The sequence below is a fragment of the Perna viridis genome, chromosome 14 (genome assembly GCF_037379345.1).
Source record: "Perna viridis isolate PV_CMFRI_1.1 ecotype Kerala chromosome 14, ASM3737934v1, whole genome shotgun sequence".
Lineage (NCBI taxonomy): Eukaryota > Metazoa > Mollusca > Bivalvia > Mytilida > Mytilidae > Perna > Perna viridis.
Window position 1 is genome coordinate 24,421,317 of NC_142458.1, and position 21,077 is coordinate 24,442,393.

Here is a 21,077-nt window from a genome sequence, read left to right on the forward strand (position 1 = left end):
AGCCAAATTAATTGCATCTATACCTTTGTTGACAAACGGTAGTGGAAGAAATGATCGTTTTTCTTCATCTTGACTTTTCACACAAACTGGTTTAAAGAGTCTGCGAAAACCAATATCCAAAATGATGGCAACAAGTCTGTATAATGACGAGGTGGGATCAGAAACAGGAGTGTCAAGACTTGTTTTGTAAAGGGAGTGTAGTGAACAATTACACATTGAAAAGAACTTATATTTTCTTTATTTATCTACTAAAAAAAAACTTCTTTATTTTATTTAGTCCAAAACTTGTTCATGTAGTAGTGATATTTTGATTCTGTTTCTTTCCAAAGCGATAAATCAATATCCGGCAGGTCGTCACAATTAACGATGCGGCTGAAAAATGAAAAATAATTTTCATTGATATAACCAATATTCATTTGGTCTTCACGATTTGTGATGCAGCTAAAAGAGTGACAATCTTGAGTAGTTTTCATTAAACAATATCCGGCAGCGTGGCACAATTTACTATGCAGTTAAATACGTAAACTCGTGCTCAACATTAAGTTAATCTCCGCCAGATTGTCACAAATATAAAATACATGCAGCATATCAAAATTCGTAATATATTGAAGATTGTTTTTGATTTTAGTTTTTTGTTTTTGTTTTTGTTTTGTTTTTGTTTTTTGTTTTTGTTTTATCGTCACCATTCTCGATTCGGCTTGAAGATTTACGTAATAGATTTTGGAGGCTATACATTTTTAATTTCCATAAAGTTGCTTTATAGGTTGTTAATTTCAATCTGCCTCCTCTTATGAGACATTCCCCATTGAAAATCCAACATCCTCTATTTAAGTGTCATGTACAGAATTATCTTCCTGAATTTTTAATTATCATTTTTCCTTTATTTTTTATGAAAAGCAAAATGTTAATTTCTGTTTATCGTAAGATTATAATCAAAGTATAAAAAAAATAAAAATATGTATTTTTGCAACAATGAATCAAATTTTTGCTTTACTTAACATCTTGTTCAATGACAAATCTGATAGATCTTCAAAACGTATTATCGGGGTCAACAACAAAGAAATATCAAAAACATTAGAAAACAATACCTACCTTATGCTTCAAATTTAGTCGGAAATTCAATAATGTTAAGATATTTATTTTTGCAGTGTACTAATTTTGCTATAATTTAATTTTTGTACAATTTATTAAAACGCTATGTTATACTAAATATCATTCGTTTTCAAAACTGCAAAAAAGAGAATCAAAAACAAATGTTATTTAAATCTTCGGAGAAAATGTCAAGTGGCTATAATAAGTTGTTGCAGACGAAAATTGGCAACAATAAAATTATGGGCGGACTGGCGGACACCCAGCTGACTTTTTCTGGCATGTGAGAAGATTAACGCATTTGGTTAAGACAACCTTGTCAAGATTATCCTTTACAAACTACTGCGAATTGATTTTTTTTCAGCCATCAATGGTAAAAAATTATACAATATGATAAGCAAGTAATTGCTGAACAACCATGTCCAAATCTATCTATCTATATAATTAATGACAGTTTATATATTTAAAAGTTTATTCTATACAGCTGTACGTCTTACTTTGGTTTTGAAAAATTACCATATTTAACAAACAGTTTTACCTTTGGATTCCGAACCCGATTTGTAGGTTTTGCTCGTTTCTAAGAAGGATCGAACCTTCATATATTAAAATACATACACGTGCGTCTTACTTATTTATATGATAGTACATTCTGTTATATGTAAATATATACTTACTTTCTATTTGAGGGAGTGGTGAAAATATCTTTTTGAATTTTCTTCAAGCCAAAATTCCTGCACCAAATTTTTGACAGTAATGTGTTCGATTTTATCGAATTAAGTTGGTCTGAAATAAAGATGTATATTAAGCTAACGGCAACAATGCGCACTGAACTAGAAGTAATCGAGCACAAAATGAATCGCTTTTGAACGGATGGAACTTAAACAAATATATGTACTAGAAACAATGTACCATTTTGTACCGTAAGAAGGGGAAATGTACTTCATTTTCATACAGAATGAAAAGGGGAGGGTATTCCATTTTCATACAATGTGAATGAGGAAGTAATTCATCAGGTGGGGTATTTTGTATTGGCATGTTCTGTAAGTATTTTTAAAAATCTTCTATTTCATCCCAATGGGCGAATGTGAACCACCTTATTTACAAAAATATGAAATACAAATACACGCTAAAATTTCATAAACACGTATACATGGACTTAAGATACAATTGTTTAAATATATGGTTTTCGAAACTGCAAAAACTTTTAACTGCTGTCACTCCCGTTTTTTTTTGTTGTTTTTTTTTTTTTTTTTTTTTTTTTTGGGGGGGGGGTGGGGGTGGCGTAGAGGGGGGGGGTTGAGGTTGGGGCGGGTTTTAGCTTTTTAGCAGTTAAGTATGCTAGCGCTTTTATTTTTTATGTCTTGTTTTCCAGTGTAGTGGACGCGTTTTTTTTTCAACAAACGGTTGGCATTCCCATGCGAACAAATTGTGACCATTTCCTTTACTCTTATTAGGATGACTTTATAGTTGATCTGATCCGAAAGAAAGAATATCGTTTAGCTAGATCCTTTAATCTCAGTTTGCGCTATATAGATGACTTATTGTCTTTGAACAATTCAGCCTGATATCTTGAACTTCACTTCAATAGGAGAACTATTGATCAAACTTTACGACAAACGTTATGACCTTCCAATTAGAATTGCCAACTTTCCTATCATCTGTGGCAATATCCCTTCAGTGCCTGTGTTTGGAGTTTTCATATCACAACTCATACGTTATGCCAGAGCTTGCGGTAACTAGGTAACTATGGAGATTTTTGTATCCGCTAGACGTCTTACAATTAGACTTCTGGAACAGAGTTATGTTGCTACAAGATTGACGTCATCACTACAGAAGTTTTATGGTTGTCATCATTAACTCGTGGATTGTTATGGTGTATCTATCTGCACCATAAAAAACATAGGACGCTAACCCTGCCGTTGCAGCTTTTTGTGGAGTCCCAGTTCATTTACTTTTGTTACTTTGTATGTATTATTTCAGTTACTTTATGTTCTTTGTCTGTTTTCCGTGTCTGCCCTTCGTCCCTGGATTACATTCTTCCGATTTCCTCTAGATTTTTGGTTCCATTGATTACCCCTCCTCATCTTCAGTTTTTATTTTAATTTTATGTTACGTTTGTAAGCAGATCATTTCTGTTTCTTGTTTTCAAGTTTAAATTGACGACGTGGATATGAAGTGGACACATGACGAAGAAGAACTAAACAATTTTATCGCTCGTGCCAACAATCAACATCTTTCAATTAAGTTCACTCACGAAACATCTGCTATTAACATCTCATTCCTCGATACCTCCAGCACCTTATCGGGGGGAGGGGGGCAGCTGACACACTGACACACATCAATATCTAAGAGTTGTCATCCATCTCACCTGACTAAGAGTATACCATTCAGTCCAGCTCTTAGGCTAAGACGCATTTGTTCAAATGATGAATCCTTAAAAAACGTCTAGGTCAACTGAAGCACAATTTAAGAAGAAGGGGATATAGATACAAGCCCATCAAAGAAGGGTTCCAAAAAAATTAATAATATCCCAATTAGTAGTCTGTTACAATACAAGGCAAGGAAAAATGTAAAAAAAACCCTTGAGTTCTAACATATCACCCCTGCTTTAAAAACAGCCACAACACCATTCGTGAGCACAGGGCCTCTGTCGAGAGAAACTCAACATTATCCAAAGTCTTTCCCGAACCACCTATGATTGCTTTCAGACAGCCAGACAGTTTGCGTAGTCTGCTTGTGAGGGCTGAAATATCTAAGCCCAACTTGACTCCGGTGAAAGTCGCTCCTGTGGTGACAAAAGTTGTGAATGTTGCAACCAAATGCACCACTCGTCATCATTCACCAGCACAGTCACGGGGAAACGCTGCAATGTTTTGCAACGTGCACTGCAAGAGTGCTAATGTAATGTATTTGCTCCACTGTCCCATCTGTGGCCTTCAATATGTTGGTGAATCTAAACAGCCTTTTTCACAAGCGCTTGAACGGACACAGGAGCAATCTAACAAAAAAGCCTTTACTCCCAGTGAGTCAACACTTCGGATTACCTAACCACTGCCTCGATGATTTTAACAAAACGAAAATCTTCATTGTGGAACAAAACACGATCTGGAGTGATCTACAGAGAGTGAAGCGGGAGGGATTTTGGATAAAAAAAACTCCGTGTTTTACACCCACACGGAATTAACAAAAAAACATTAAGTTCTTCTTATTTTGTATACTTTCTTATAATAGTGTTCGTAAATATTTTTAGTTTTATAATTCAGTATTCAAGATCAACACACAATGTATGTCTATAACACAATGTTCAAGATCTTTGTTACTGTCGATAAAATTTTATACGTCACAGGTATTCACAATCATTGTCTCTCTTTTCTGAAAATTATACTGATCGAAAAAATAACGAAATGACAAGGAAGACTAGATCTAGTAAATTCGTTTTTTTTTTTTTTTTTTTTTTTTTTTTTTAATCATCCTAGCGGCTTGCTGTGATATTGTAATATAAATTCTATATATCAGTAAAGCTTCAATTTATCCGCATTATTGCTTTAGTTTTAATTTTTTTTAATTTGGCAGTTCGTTCTTTTATTTTTTTGGTCGCAAATGACACATAAATAAGCTTTAGATTGGAAACAGATACAATTAGGAACCTGGTGAGCGGTTATTATTCGTGAAAGTAAAACAACTGAGGAGTTTGGAATGGTGAAAAACATAAGTTTTAAACGTTTGATCTATCAATCGTTATTATGTCAGGTCGGCTAGAAAAAAATGTGTTTTTATGTCTCTGGAGCTTTTTGATTGCTTTTATTTGTTGCTGATATTAATTTGATTTTTGTAGGAATGAGGGTGGAGGGTTTTTTGTTATATTGTGTTACCTTCAGTAAATGCGATGTGGTAATCATTTGTTTCGTACCAATATCGATCTCCCTCTTTCAGCGATGCGAATTGTTTTGCTATTAAACATGAAAAGGTTGGTCCAACAGATCCACGATTACCACATTCTAGAAGGCCTCCGACAAACAAGTCGACGTCTTCGATACTCCTGAAACACGGAAAATAGGCTTGCTTAAACTTTAATTCAAATTCAACTGTTCAATTATAAATATGGACTCATACATGTATGTATGAGAGGATTCGAATAACATCAAAATTTCTAATTATTAATAAACATAGAAAAGGGAAAAATTACACCTAAATTTATGATGGAGTATTTTTGTTTTATTTGGATTCGTAATCGAGTCTTACCTTTACTTATATGTTGATCGTTTGGTTTTAGGGAGCATATTTATACAATGCATACCTGTGAAGGTATGGTATTCGGGATTACCGATTTAACTGGTGACCAGTTACTTATCGAGCTCTAATTTTAACATGGGAGCCTTAGTTTGGCTGTACCTTCAGAAACATGTACATGATTTTATTAACTGATATTTGTATAATCAAAATATTAAACATGGAGCATACCTATAAAGTTTTCTTAGTTTGCGTTCAGCAGGATATCCGAACTGACGAAATCGTCTGAATGGTTTTAGACCACAAAAACGGCGCCATTTGTTGAAGCCCGGAATACCTTGGTCCCTTCCTCGGTTAATGTTTGTTGCATATAGATCTGCTCCAGGTGGTTTGTTTTTAAAGAAAAGCTTACTTCTGATTCCCTCTACTACAGTACTAGAAAAGATTTTGATTACATAGGAGAAGAGGTCAAGAAAGGTCAAAGTTATTTGTTATATGTTGAAGAACTGTCCTGTTGTTTAGGTTCATGTATCCAACAATCGGAATATTGACTACCTCCCAGAACCCGCTCTGTGACTGCTTTTAAAGTACAAATAATCACTTTCGAATTACGTACGTCATTTCTGAAATCTATACGTGTTTAAGACCACTCATCAAAATAAAGCAAACCTCGTTCCGATAATTAAATGGTAGCTAGTACAAAGTTTAACTTAAGGCAGTTTTAATATCGATGAAAATTTGTCCTAACAAATAGCAATGAAATAGTTCTTAAAGAATGTAACTAATGTCTGAATATATTATCTTGTATACAGATCTTAGGTTCGATTTACACAGAATAAACCGCGAAGTGTATATGTTATGCAGAAATCGAACCAGAGTTCTTTATACAAGATAATTAATTCAGGTGTTAGTTATTTTTTATATAATTTGGTAAATTCATACATGTATTAATTTATTCCAATACACGCTTTTTTTCATACAGATTTTGTCATTGGTAAAAAATAGTCCGGTTAAAAGGGGCATGGTTTAAAGTTCATGACCTTGTTTATTGGTTGTTTAGTGATTGGAAATTTTGTAAGCAAGATAAAATAAAAACGAAGACATTATTTCATACAGTTAAAATGATCATATTAAACTATTGTGCATTGGATCTGGTTAGGTGTACAAGGTCTTTGAATAGCAGTACTGACATCATCGTTTGACTCAAATAAGACTACATGTATATTGTAAAATATTGTAAATGTATTCGTTTGACTCTTTGGAGACCAAAAGAGGGACAAATTAAAGCAAATAATGTCGATGCTCTTAATTCATGTTTAATGAAACATGGATAAAGAAGTATGGCTGTCAAACATTCATTTGCTGAAGGCTTAGAGAAATTTAGACGGAAACAAATGAACAGAATCACGAATATTACACTGCAAGTGTTTATATGTATAGCAAAACAACATTTTCATTTATGCCTGATTAATGTAAAATAAACTCAAATTATTTCAAGCCATGGTTTAAAATAACATTTGTGAGGCCATCAATGGTATGTTCGAGTGGTACGTTATCTTGCAAAGTGTTTTGCATGTTTTTTACAATAACTGATCAATGAATTGTATGATTTTGCAATAATAGATATTCGGTGATTTAATAGATACTTTTTGGTAAATTGTGCAGTTGGTCATCAAATTTTCCCAAACAACACATTTAAACATGAAATTTTTGAAAGTCTGTGCGGTGAAAATTTAAGAACCCGGGAATTTTGTGCGAATTAAAGTAGAGTTTTCCTAATGTGGTGTATATGCAAACACTTAAACATGTCAAAGTAAATAAATTTTGATTTTGAAAATATATACCTGTCAATTCTGCAAGCTTTTGATGTCGCTAAAAATCTAGATAGTCCTTCATTCTTCTTTCCACAATTGTCTTGATATAATGAAGGATCAAAAAATTGGTCCTCTAAAAGATGAACCTTTTTGGTTTTAAAATCAGATTCAAGTTCGGACTGTTCTGGCACGATCTGAGAATGACCATAACGGAAGGCAGCTGCACCGAATACGTTCCGTACGCTAGGATTGACGGTATCGTCATAGACGTTCTCATAACCTCGCTTCTTTGAATATAAACCGTATCTGCGCATTGTGTGCCAGTCTAACGTCAGCGGAAGAAAATGGTTATATGTTATATGTTGCATTTGGGCAATGATAATTCGTCGTGTTTCTTGAAATACTTTTTCGTTGCTCCAGTGTGGATTTATTTTATGGAGTTCGGTCGATATGTAGTTATGCTCCCGAAGGTAACAATGATGATTAAGGGTCAGATTTGGAACTTCTTGTGCCCTTGGATCTCCTACAATTAACAAAGTTTTTGAGTCCATAAAAGTGAAAAATGTCTTCTCCATTTTCGGAATATCTAAGATTTAGTTTCGACATGTTTTATGGTATTATTGAGACTTTAGTTAAAACGTGAACTTTACTGATATATACAGCTTTAATTGATGACTGGATGCTTTTATGCTTCACTGTGTAGTAGGACTTTTTTCTCCGCCTTCCACTGTCTTTTTTATTTGTGTAATAGGTTTTGTATGCATTTAACGCTGACGTCCTCATTTTTCGAGTTTTCTGTCAACTACAAATGTCGAAGGGAATATTTCAAAATCATTGATAGCTGTCCAAAAAAAATGTGCTATATCGCTTGAGCTACCATATTTCATTCAATATCACTATACTTACCACCAAAGGGACACTTATTCGTTTTAAAACATCCCTTTTCTTTTGTCGGCAACAAGTTACATGCAGTAGTCTTCAATAAGTCTATAAAAACAATTATAGAAAAGAAATGAAACACCTTGAAAAAAGAACAAAGACACACACACACACACACACACACACATTCGAATGCACGAACAAATAAACTTATAAGAGTAAGTGTTTGAACTGAAAGGAGCCAGTAAAGCATTTCTAGTACCATCGGTGTTCAGAACGAACAAGTATTTCAATTGCAAAAAATAAAATGACAAAATACCGACAATAAACATTTTATACTCATAATTTGCTTGGGGTACGCATGAGATCCACAATCACTACTTTCAATAGTTAAACAGCGAGTCAGACACTCTCCCTCAAAACAATGGCGGACACTGACCGGTGCATAGAAACAAGTAATTTTTTTTTCAAAAAGCATCTGCCAAATACTATCAGATCAGGTATAAAAGTGAAGAAGGAAGAAAAAGATGAATGTAAAACCTAGAATATTGTACACTTAATAAATGTCACAATTGCATAAGCCAGCAATAAAACACCAGAACCACTTGCACTGTCAGCCGATGCAACCCGTAGCCCAACTTAGAGCTCCTTGCATTTAAATCCCTTTGATTCAATCTTTCCAAGACAGTTCAGGTTCAAGTAAAGATTTTTTTTTTCAATTCAATGCTACAGAGCCTAAATCGCGCACCTAGAAACATCTGTACGCATTTGATTAAACTAAAATGATTTGTAAACCATGTTATGATGATTATCTCATTCACTTTTTCCCTGCGCATTCTGTATGTTTTTGAGTAGTATCGAAAATGGAAGTTGCATCCCATGTTTTATTACTTCTAAATGAAAGGTAAAAAGAACAAAACTATTCTGCGTCTTTTTTAAAGATACTGTTTGTTTTATATCATTTACGTACATACAGCTTCAACCCAATTACGATTTTTTGTTTGTCTACACTTCATTTTTATTATTTAAAATAAAAGTATGAAAAGCAAAACATAAACGTTATTCTATCCTTTCAACATAATAACTTTTAATGTTGAACATTTATATAAAAATACAATTGAACTACAACTTCAAATACATTTCCGTTTCTGCTTTCTCCATGCTTCAAATACATATCGACAATGGTTTCATCCGAATCAAGGACTGTAACAAATCAACAAGTTTGTCAAGTAAATCATAACACCTATGCACATATATATGCGGTAATACTCACAATGTTTATTAACTCTAACTTTTGATTCTGTTTCTGAGTCAGAACCATAAACATGTGAAGCATCTATGAAAGCGGTAATTTTGTTGATATTTTCACGATAACCTGCAAAATAGTTCAATATAAGGTTACATTTTGTGATATTTAAGCAGTTGATAATATTGAATTTCCCTTAAGGACCATGATCATTATACTTTGTCAACAAAGTTTTGTTGTCTAAATGGGAAATGTTCCTAATGTAAAATCCCTGGATACCTAAAATGGTAGTTTTATGTTATAAAGAATACTAGTACCACATACCTCGGTGTCTGTTGTCTGGGGCTTTTGCTGATCTTACAAAATTCAAGCAGCCATGTGGAAGACTGTCATGAGCCGGGGCTGACATGGGAAAACATACATCAATGCTGAAAAGGATGGCAGATAAATTCTTTCTTGTTATGAATATAAACATAAACAGCCTATGTTGGTAATCAAAGATCATGAAATTGTATTGTCTCTACTCTATTGTTGTTGCTGTTCCTTTGATTTTTTTTTAAGTGTATTTCTTTTTATGCAAGTTTCTTTTAGATTTTCTAAATTCAAAATCGAAGAAAGGCCAATTTCAGTTAAATACTACATTGTTCTCATTTTCATTGTTCTACAAAATCATGTATTACCGGTAATTATGTGAGATAGGACATATATTTCCTCATTGGCAAACCGCAATTTCTTGAAAATGGTAAGACTTCAAAGAAATTAATCAATTTGCTGAATTAGATTGATTGATTGATTATTGGGGCTTAACGCCCGAGCAGCAATATTTCAGCTATTTTTAGGCGATGAACGTGAAAGTGATGATAAAATGAACATGAAATGATGATGATGAAATGAAAAATAGGGATGGGACACAAGGATGATAGGGTCGTTATATTTTGATTGCCACTGGACATAGGGGGAGGTGGGTAGGGTCGGGCAATTTAGCAGCCTCCTGTGGCGGAGCGCAAAGGTTCCTACTCCTATCGAATACCACATCAGGGTTCTTTAACGTGCGAGGAACGTGGCATTTTTCCCAACACGGTGCACGACTATGGTTTGCTGTTATGTTTTCCGTATTAAAGCCTGACAACCCCAGCATGTAACACGCCAGGGTTACCCCATTCAACCACCTGGGACACACATCCCAGTTGCTCTGTGGGCAGAGCGCCTAGCCCCCGGCTAGGTTTCTGAGCAATATTTAGTCGCCATTTACGACAAGCTTAGCGCTGCTGCAGGCCTATTCTTTTAACATCTGGACCTGCACGGGGCTGCTGAATTAGAAGCCGCCACATTCAATAATTATTTTAATTTTTTTATGTTATTAATATTTAGAGTCTGACCTTTACATTCTTTTGATTTCCGATAGAATTTTGGTTCCCTTGATTACTCTTTGAAATAGTTTCGTCGTTTTCTTTTGCTTTTAATTGGTGTACAGTTTGGTTTGTTTTTGATGTATGCTTATTTTATTCTGTTTATTTCATATTTGTAAATTCATTTTAATGTGGATGAATAAAATACAAAAAAAATATTGTTATAAAACGTCAAGCTAAAATATCAATGATTAAAATCTAAAGTTTAACTTACTTAGAGCTATTTTTGTCTTTACGATTGCAACAGTCAATGTCTGCAAGAACATGAAGTAAAATGCGAAACCAATAAAACCACTGCCTCACATGTAGTCTTGACGTTTAAGAAAAACTACTGTGTTGCATTTTTTTCGACCCAATATAAATTTGGCTGGTTCTTGTACTTTTTTGTTTTTTTAACGGATTGGATTTAAAAGGATTTGTAAGATATTCCAATTTGATTGCAGTATGTAAGTTTCATGAATGTGTATTATTCAATTGGGATATACTAGTAGTACTTTTGTTCAACATTTAGTACAGGAAATATTGGTCTACAATCAGACTAACATGGCGATGGATCGTAACAGATGCAGAGCATTACAAAAAAAGAAATAAATGAATAAACATTTTAAAATGTTCAACGTTACCAAAATATACTGTTAAAATAAACATTATTCATTCCTTGTAATGCACATTGTGGAACCTCTCGTTGTGTGGGTTTTATATCTGTAACTTCATTTTATACAATGAAAATAAGAGCGTTATATTCTAAATGGATATAGCTAATCATTTAACTTGTAAACATGACATGCGCACGTGCATTAAAAGTAATTGTTCGACGCATAGAAAATAAAATAAAATTAGTACAAACTTTTACGTTTTATTCCTACATAAAAGCTTCGGCCTTGTACAAGCTGTATAGCCACTACGAGACATGTTTACACGTCTGTACATTTGCTATCGTTTTGTAATTTACCTGCAGAAACCATGGGTGTTAAAACAATGTCATGTGACAGAAATTGACCCCAAGCCATATGTTGTGCTGTCCTTTTGTAATCGAATATGTCGTGGCCGTGTGCATTACTAAGTTGATTGCTTATTATTCTCGGATTTGGAAGTTGATGATATCCTCGAGGCACGTTACAATCTGAATTTTAAAAAGCAAAACCACTAAGAGATTTTCTACGAACTTTGTCACTAAAAATTTACATACAGTTTCTTGTAATACTATGTGGTGAAGCCGTATTATGTACGTTTCTCATTCAATATCAATTGACTCAGAGCATGAGTACCTTGATTTGACGTGCAAAGGATGGGGCGTGCTTTTTTATAGGTTTTATCTTTTAACTACGTGGATCTTCTTCAGTCTTTCTACAATGTGAACTAATTGAGATCTTTTAAAGAGTGCTTAGTATCGTCTGTCTCTCCTTTCAGAACATCTGCGGAGAAATAAAACATAAAACGAAAAATAATACTTTAAGATGGTTTTCGATAGTATTATGTCACTATAAAATATTTGATATTCAACTACGATATATACTTTACCATCATCAAACTCCACCATTGGCCGACCACGTTTGTCCTTAAATCTTGTTTGAGGTGTTCCGGTCTGTCCCCATTCCGGATGATTCAAGTTGTTACAGTGTCCGTTTATAGTTCGGTATTTTTCATTTATATATTGTCCACACCTGCGATGGTGCCAACAGTGTACTAGAATATAATCGCAGAATATATGTACAGTTTACATAATTGGACTAATCATTTAATTTTGAACGTAAATCAAACGGAAACAAGAAGTCACTTATGGAGAGGATCATAACCATTTGCCCATGAATCAATTGTTATAATCACATAATCATCCATTACATGTACTTCCTTAGTAATTACATAAAGCTCTAGATGATCAAATAATTATAAAGCGTTTTGTAAAGTAATCACATAGTACCTACAACAACAGTAAAGTAGTCATTAATCAAATTCTACATGTAACCCCATATGAATGAGTCATCAAAGGAGCCAAGAATCTAGCGGAAATCAAAAGAACATAACACAGGGACAAAGGCTAGACATGGAAAACAGACACACACAACAAAGAACATAAAATAATGCATACATGCTAACAAAAGTAAATGAGCAACTCGAACTAAGTACAGGGTAGACGGTAGAGGATAAGCTAGCCATTGTTATTAATATAAAAAAGAGAAATGAACGTGTTGATAAGAAAAACAAGGGACTACAAAACTGAGATTTTGTGAAATCAATCAACGAGCAGCGTATATCATGATTTTGTAAATAGTCAAGATACTTATGGCCAAGACTTTTTATGTATATTTGTATCAGAAAATGCAAAGAAAAAGATTGGATATGCCGTGGGCTTCTTAATTTGTACATGATCAAAGGACGGAAAGTTCATTAAACAAATGGCAACATAAAGACAAAATCCACAAAGTTGGAAACAGACGCAATGGTTCTTACTCAGTACAAATAAATTCTATGGAAACATTATTTCTCCCGCTTCCATTACTGTAACTAATAAATAAAGGCGTTGTATTGCAATTGAAACAGGCAGCACAAAATCCTACCGGCCAGTAGTCAAAAAGGACACAAGATTTATTGATGAAATCATGGGTATACGTATGTAAGCGAAATGCTTTGAAAGATCAATCGAACTTACAGCAATGTATTTATTACTAACCCAAGGCATTCAACAATTTTCGACTTGCATTGTGACAGCCTAAACCATCTCTGAATGCTAAACATATGGTGAAATTGCATTAATACAAATATGAGGAATGAACGACACGCACTTAAATCTTAGAAGTACAGGACCAGACAGACAGTGACACTGTCTTGTCTCTTGTTTACCTTTTCAAAAGTAATCAAGGTTATAGCGGCAATCAAAAGAACGCAATCCAGGGACAAAGGCAAGACATGGAAAACAGACATAGACAACAAAGAACATTGTTTTGCCAATGTTTTATTGACTAACAATAGAGTTTTATCCTAATTATGATAAACAATTCCAGTACAATACAATATACAAAAGTGCGCCAATACGTGATTTAGCCGACGTCTATAATACGATTTTTACCCGTCCAATACATCATATTGGCCTGGTTAAAATCCGTATTACCCTGGGCCAATATGCCTATTGGACTAATTAGTCAAAAAGGTATAATATCGCTCACATGAAATAATTTCTAAGTGAAAGGTTACTGTGTTGGTCATATTGATATGCTTAACGTTAAATGTCTTTTAAGTATAAATACATTTATGGGCTTCAAAGGTTATTGTATTAAAATATACATACACATTGGAAACAACCTGTATAAAACGAACCCTGCATAATCCCAAAACCTGACTAAACCAGACAATTTTAAAGCCTATTACATTAATGTATTTTGAACCTTTGTGAATTGAACTCTGTCTTAAGCAAACCAATTTCAAAGTCCAAAATGGGTTTAGTTAAGACATATTTCTCTATACAGTTTTAGCAAAATGCACTGCACTTTTCTGAAGGAGAACACATTAACGCATATGGCGAGTGAGAAAAAGAAGTAACCGTAACGAAAAGACATTCAAAAACTGCTAATCAAAAAATGTAGATGTTCAAAGTCTACAGTTTATGTAGCAATAAGGCCTAAAAAAACTGATCAATTTACAGTAACAGTTGACTTGGGAACATATTTTGTTTATTTTTAAATTATTCTTTCATACATCATAGTTGTTTAAGCCATATCACTTGTTATTTTCAAAACAACGCAAAGGTTACAAAAATAGCACGAAAATTGTCCAAGGCCTGTTTTCGTTTAGAATCGCATATTAAAGGTTTCCTAAAAGAGGATTTAAAAAAAATTGAGATTGTTTATCAAACCTATGCCAGAGTGTATATAATTATCCTTTAAAACTAAAATGAAAGTATCGATACTTGCACAAATGTAAAGACTTACCACATATTAAAAAGGTAATATAGATGATACAAATGGGGAGAAATTCATATTTCATCATCCTTTTCATAAGTCCATTTAATTAAAACGCTATACCATTGGCAACAGAACTGACTTAAAATCCTCAGTTTTATTATTTATACATCTGTATAACCACTGTTTAACCTATTATTTTTCATAATTTTTGTATCTAGTTCAAATTAATTTATACGCATATTTTAATTAACATGGCATTTGCATGTATCGAGTAATTTATTTTTTGCACCTGTTGTCAAACGAACTCCTTGTAGGCGCTTCGTGTACTAAAATGTAAAAATATTAAATTATACGAACTTCATATATCATATTGCATATGATGTGTAGAATTGGATCTTTCTAAAATATATTTGAGGCCGTCCCTAAAATCAGATACACGTGTTGATGCAGTCTCTTTGAAAACATTCAATAGCAAGTTTTTTTTCTTCCTTCTCGTGTTTTAGTCTATTCCTAACCTAGAAACAGTTATAAGCCGTATAACCAGCGAGGTTTATCATTCGGTTGTTGTAGTTTTAATTAAACAGAGATAAATTAATTGTGTATGAAACTGACACTCACTGAAAGTTATCTCACTTAATTGTGTATGAAGCTGACACTCAATGAAGGTTATCTTACTTAATTGTGTATTAAACTGACACTCACTGAAAGTTTACGTATCTCACTTGATTGTGTGTGAAACTGACACTCAATGAAAGTTATCTCACTTGATTGTGCATGAAACTGACACTCAATGAAAGTGATCTCTCTTGATTGTGTATAAAACTGACACTTAATGAAAGTAATCTCACTTGATTGCGTATGAAATTGACACTCTATGAAAGTTATCTCACTTGATTCTGTATGAAACTGACGCTCAATGAAAGTTATATTCCTTGATTGTGTATGAAACTGACACTCTGTGAAAGTTATCTTACTTGATTTGATTCATATAAATGAGAGATGTGTGCAACTTAAGTTTGTTTTTTTCCAAAGTACACGTTTCTATGCGTAAATAGAATATTCATGGATTTGTAGTTAAATGAATGCTTAGTAGTTATCAAATAGATTGCAAAAAAAGACCATTATCGTAAAGGTATTTTTATACAAGTCGCTTATGGCCGCCATCTTCTTCTGATTTAACCTAATTGTACTTAATATTTAAGTGTCAGTCTCTGTAAGAATCAGACAGTGGGTGAAACATAGTATGACAGACCTCAACATTTTGAAAGTTTAATTTGACTACAAATGTATTTGCACTATCAGAATCAAGGAAAAAAGACAATATTTTCCATATCATGTTGGTAAATTGAGTTTTAATTTCGTTACAATTTTTCCAACATTCTAATGAAAAAAATTCTGAGTAAAGCCAGTCATGCAGGGATTAAATAATAGCCTTTTCAAGTAGAGAAAATACCCTGGAGTGAGATTATGTTGTTAGATCGGTGGGGTTTTGACATGCATGTTTATGTTTTTCCTATTTTGCCTGATTCTTACAATTAACAATCCAAAATTATAATTAGTTATTAAATCTGAAGTAGCTGTATAACAATCGGAAGAAACTATTAATTTTATCATATCTGAATTGTGTTTTTTCCTTTCCGTCAAGTCGCCATTGTTTTGTCGCGCATCTGTTACTAAAAAAGCAACAAAACAAAATACAGTACTTGAATGTGTTGTCAAATGACCGATCACTTCAATTAGTGTTGTTCGACAATTGTCCACGTTTAGTATATAACAAAATTATCCGATAATGTTTTAGTTCATATTAAAATTCTACTTTTTTTCAAATAAAGATCCCACAGTAAAAACTTAACTTTTAAGAAATACTATATGGGGGCACACGCTTCATTAGTCCTGATTTGGTACAGGTATTTCAAAGTGAAAGGAAGGTTAAACCAGGGTTTTATAGTGCACTAAACCTTCCGCTTTCATTGCTTTTCGTTATTTCAGTATTTTTTAAACAAATGGGCAGTATGAATTTGCCACCAATCAATGCTGAGAACATTTGTATTTGCACTGGTGGATCAAAGATCCGAGTTAAAGATATCTCGACAATATTGTGTATTAAAACTTCGAAGGCAGTCCCAGCAAACAATCCGACGTTGGGAGGGCGTTGTCACAACGTAATACTTTACGTCGTGGCATCGCAATATTACCATTTATCCTGCAATGAGGTTATTTGTTAAACGAATAAATGTATACGGTTATTTTTTATTTTTTTGCTGTATCCGTACATTAAGCATGGCCGCTACCATAGATACGATATAAACAAATTGCGATTGCGTATCCGGTTAATCTTTTTTTTTTGCTGTTTTGTTTCGTTTTCACCTGAATGAAATAAGAGATTTTATGTAAACCAAATAATGATTTTGTTTGTATTTTTTTCACCGTCATATATATGGCAAATCCCAAATCTCGTTCAGATTTGATTCATTATCAGTTCGCACACGACTTCCCCTGTCATTTCAGTCATGTCGGACTCGGAGCCAGAGTGTCCGTCACAATTTAACATAAACTGGTCCCCACTTAAAGAAATCGAAGCATTACAATATGATAAAACTCTTGAAGAGACAAATGACCAAGAGACTGTTACGGTCTTGGATTTATTACTGCCTAAACCCCAAGATAATGAATCAGAGGAAAAATACATTATAGATCTGCCCATACAACTGTCTCCTCTTCTTAAAAAATCTCAAACAAGTATTTCAAATCTCAAAGAAACTAGTGCACAAATTTCACCCCTGCACTCTACTGCCATATACCAAACAGAAACAAGTCAGCTTCCACCTTCCTCGCGAAATTCAAAACTTTAATGTTCTTAAAATCGACTTTATAACATTCGAAATATTTGTATATATTGTTCATTATACTTATTTGTCTCTTGGAATTAAATAAATTTTGATACATTGCTTATTTTCTTCAAACAGCTTTGACGGATTTTATGGTGCGGATTGAATTTCAATGTTTACTGAGTCATGTGCCATGCGTATTAATTTTTTTCTTCGGGTTTAACGATCGGGGCTCCTCAGGGGATATGCATTTTAAAATTTTATTTTAAAGATGTACGCACGCACAAAACTATTAATATAACAGGATAAAAACAATATAGGTACATTGTCGAAAATTATTGAAGATATGTGTATTCGGCTTGGAACGGGGGAAACACTTTACGTCGTGGCAACGCAATACTACCATATATGTTATCTCAACGTAATTTTGTAGAGTCGATCCAGAGCACGTAAATACGACCATCCACAGAACGTCATCACATCGTCATATTGGTAATAAAGTTGTTTCATCGTCATAAAATAATGAACATGATTTTGGTTCATTTTGTGTATATTTTGCATCTATTGTTTGACTGACACAGATTTGTATTGATGTACAACAGTTTTTCCCAATTAAAGAAGTAAGATACCAGCAGTTAATCATAATGCATGTTTAGGTAAAGTGGATAAATCATTAGTGAAAAGATAAAGTGCATTAGCTTTATTCATTAAATCACGTATATCAATACATTGGTTAGTCTTTATGTTATTAAGATTATGTTGTCTCAACGTTATAAGGTTATTTAATAGAAATATGTCCACAAAATTTTGGTTGTGACGACGTATTTTCACGATATTACTTTCTCACGACCAATACCCGACGTCGGCAAAACGTTGTGTGTTTGCTGGGGTAACCCTACGGCACGAATTTAAATATTTACAACATATAAAGGCAGCATGTAATGGTTTTTGCTAGGTCAAATATTTCATTTTCTAATCAATTTATTGTAAACATTATGCTAAAAAGCCAGTGCATAGTCTTAATATGTTGGTTGGTAAAAATTGCATGTCATAAAAATGTTAATACATAATTATATTTGTATATTGGCAGGTTATTATAACTGTGTTACTGTGATATGTGTAATTTTTCAAAATTCCCAAAAGATTACTGTTATAACCTTGGTTCCCTTGATTACTCTTAGATAACAGGTGAAAGCTAAGTAAGTGAGGTAAAGAAGGAAATCAACGGGGTGGGATTTCGATCAAGAAATGTGTTAAAGGGGGAGGGGATGTTTCAAGTTACCATTTGCATGCTCATTTTTTAACACACACACACACACACACACACCCCTCTGTTTGCCGATCGAGCGTTTTAGAAAATGTATCAATTAGATAGTCAAGACATGCGGGCATGGCTCAGAGTTTTAGGTAAGGGGGGACCCCCAAAAAAAATCCTGACAGGATTACCGGTGAGGATCACGAAGTGAGTATTTTTCATGATTTAATTCACACAATAGCATGCATGATTGCTTTTCGTTGTACATTCTCAATTCAGTCAATTTCTTTACTTTTGTAGGGGCTCCAAACACTCTATATGTACATTTATATACCAACAATTTGGTTTGCCTTGTTGACTTGGATTTGTTATGTTATGCTTGTCGAATATTAAATTTCTATCGATGTTTACCCGACTGTCGTTCTCCATGTCAAATACTATTAATTCCAGAATTGTTGATGTGCCGCCATATTACTTCATTCTTCATGTATAAATGTTGTATCAACACATTTCAAAGCTGGCTGAAAATTTATAACCATAGAGCTAGCCATACCCACGCCCTCGATCCAAATCAGAACTGATTTCATGTTTTGTCATGTTGTTCTAAACCAGAGTGTTCACATTCATTATAATTCAAATGGACTCCGCTGAAAAAAAAAAAAAGTTTAATTTTAATTGTGCCAAACGTTTGCAAAAATGTATTCAGCAGATTAAGCCTCACCCTGGTCCACCATTATAAATCCCTTTTTCTTTCTATAAAATTCTACATGCATCCGCCCCTACCGTAATTAAGTGTGTTCTCTGCGTGTGTTCATGTTTTTGGAGACATGCACATGTGAAATCATATGATATAATAGTCAAAAATAACAAAAATGAAAAAAAAACACACCATCAAAATGAATTGCAGGAAAATGCAGTTTTCATCGTTTTTAAGAATATTGTTATGACTAGAAATTTTTTTGTCATCTCTGCACGTACAATACAGGATCACCTTTCTCTATATAGTGAAGTGTACACGTGGTGTTGATGTCAAGAATTATGTATTCAGGGGTGTGCATAGCTTAAATAATGGTCGAGATAAAGATGTGACGAATAAACACAAACCTTTAGAATGGGAATGGGATGATTGTGGAACATGGGTTTCCAAAACAACATCCACCAAAACTACAAATTATGTACGAAAAGTTGACGGCACTCTTCATTCATGTGTCAAAAAGAATGCCTTTATTGCGAAGAAATAATAAAAAGAATTTATTTCTTTAGAACCTCAACCAGACGTTTCTAATTTATTTGTGCTTAAGCGTTATTACGCATCCCTGAAAAGGGATAAGCAATACAAGAAGAGAATAAGTTGGTTTGAGAAAATGCCTGGCCATTCAAATGACACAATGTCTAAAACAGTTGCCGAATATATTGGCTCTGTTGCAAAAATGTATGTGCTGTGGCGGAAAGGATGTGAAGACATCAAGCAATGTTATAACATCTACTGAAGGGTAACTGGTGATTCCCAAAACAAGTGCTTGTGCCAGAAAGCCAGGCCAGCATTTTTTTGTTTTGTTTTTTCGTCCGATTTGAAAAAAAATTTTTTATAAATATTTTTGCAATGTTTGTACAGCTTATTATATCTTATAGCTAAAATAATTGTCAAGAGGTAATTAGACGATCATGAATACGTTGATTTAACAATATTTCACTACCAAATGTGCAAGCGCGTGTCTACTCTTTCAAAATACTTTGATGCAGGCACGCTGATCCCGATTTCACTAGGAAATCATTGCATATGAACAGACAGGAGTGCGCGCGAAAGGGGGGGGGGGGCTTTCTTTTTCCTGTTTTCTTTTCAACATTTCTTTCATTATTTTATCAGATTCGCTAAAATCGTATTTTTTTTCATTCATTACGTCCACAGTTGTAATAATTTAATGTAGTATCGTAACTTTTCAATACTTTTTTAATTATTTTTAAAATTGACGTTAACAAAAAGACTGATTGAACATTTTATATATATTTTCATTGGGGTTATTTAATAAATTGTCAATATAGTTAATAAAAGTCCCGATTAAAAATAAAGCTGTCAGCATAACTTTAAAAAAAAAATATCTAAAATTTTGTCTTCAAATCGGTTTCTTTCCATTTTTACAATGTCCACATCAAACGGGAGACATTTGTGATATTGTAATACTCTTTGATCTTATCATTATGTCCTGAAAAATTATGACATCGTCTGCAGCACAAACTGTTCTTTCCAAAAAAGTTGGTTTTATTAAAATACGCCAAGAAACAACTTAGATATATTGGTGAAATGGGAAGCAAGCATTTCTTAATGTTACCCGTCCACATATGAAAATGGACGTTCTTGTGATCGAATAATCCTTTCCCTCCAAAACTAACGGGGTCTTTCAAAGATTTATGATTGTAATTCTAAAAA

At 33.6% G+C, this 21,077-nt stretch overlaps 1 protein-coding gene across 1 annotated transcript; it reads right to left on the reverse strand.

Moving 5' to 3' along the window:
* Positions 1 to 215: 215 nt before the first annotated feature.
* LOC148598727 (eosinophil peroxidase-like) lies at positions 216 to 14,764 on the reverse strand. The gene is made up of 12 exons (XM_088560914.1): positions 14,594 to 14,764; positions 12,189 to 12,353; positions 11,620 to 11,790; positions 10,882 to 10,921; positions 9,583 to 9,686; positions 9,286 to 9,387; positions 8,040 to 8,120; positions 7,164 to 7,656; positions 5,551 to 5,754; positions 4,962 to 5,128; positions 1,764 to 1,872; positions 216 to 372 (listed from the first exon to the last, which is right to left on the reverse strand). Exons 1-12 carry the CDS (start codon positions 14,658 to 14,660, stop codon positions 270 to 272), a joined length of 1,806 nt encoding a protein of 601 aa, XP_088417040.1. The 5' UTR covers positions 14,661 to 14,764; the 3' UTR covers positions 216 to 269.
* Positions 14,765 to 21,077: the final 6,313 nt, after the last annotated feature.

What these genes read in the sequence shown, in the direction of transcription:
- LOC148598727 (XM_088560914.1), bottom strand. Translation starts at nt 14,660, where the DNA reads ATGAAAAGGATGATGAAATATGAATTTCTCCCCATTTGTATCATCTAT. An exon ending in AGTTAGAGTTAATAAACATT is followed by an intron (nt 8,121 to 9,285) that starts GTGAGTATTACC and finishes TTGTTTTTATAG; the next exon opens with ACTTATTGAAGACTACTGCA. An exon ending in AAAGCTTGCAGAATTGACAG is followed by an intron (nt 5,755 to 7,163) that starts GTATATATTTTC and finishes AATCTTTTCTAG; the next exon opens with TACTGTAGTAGAGGGAATCA.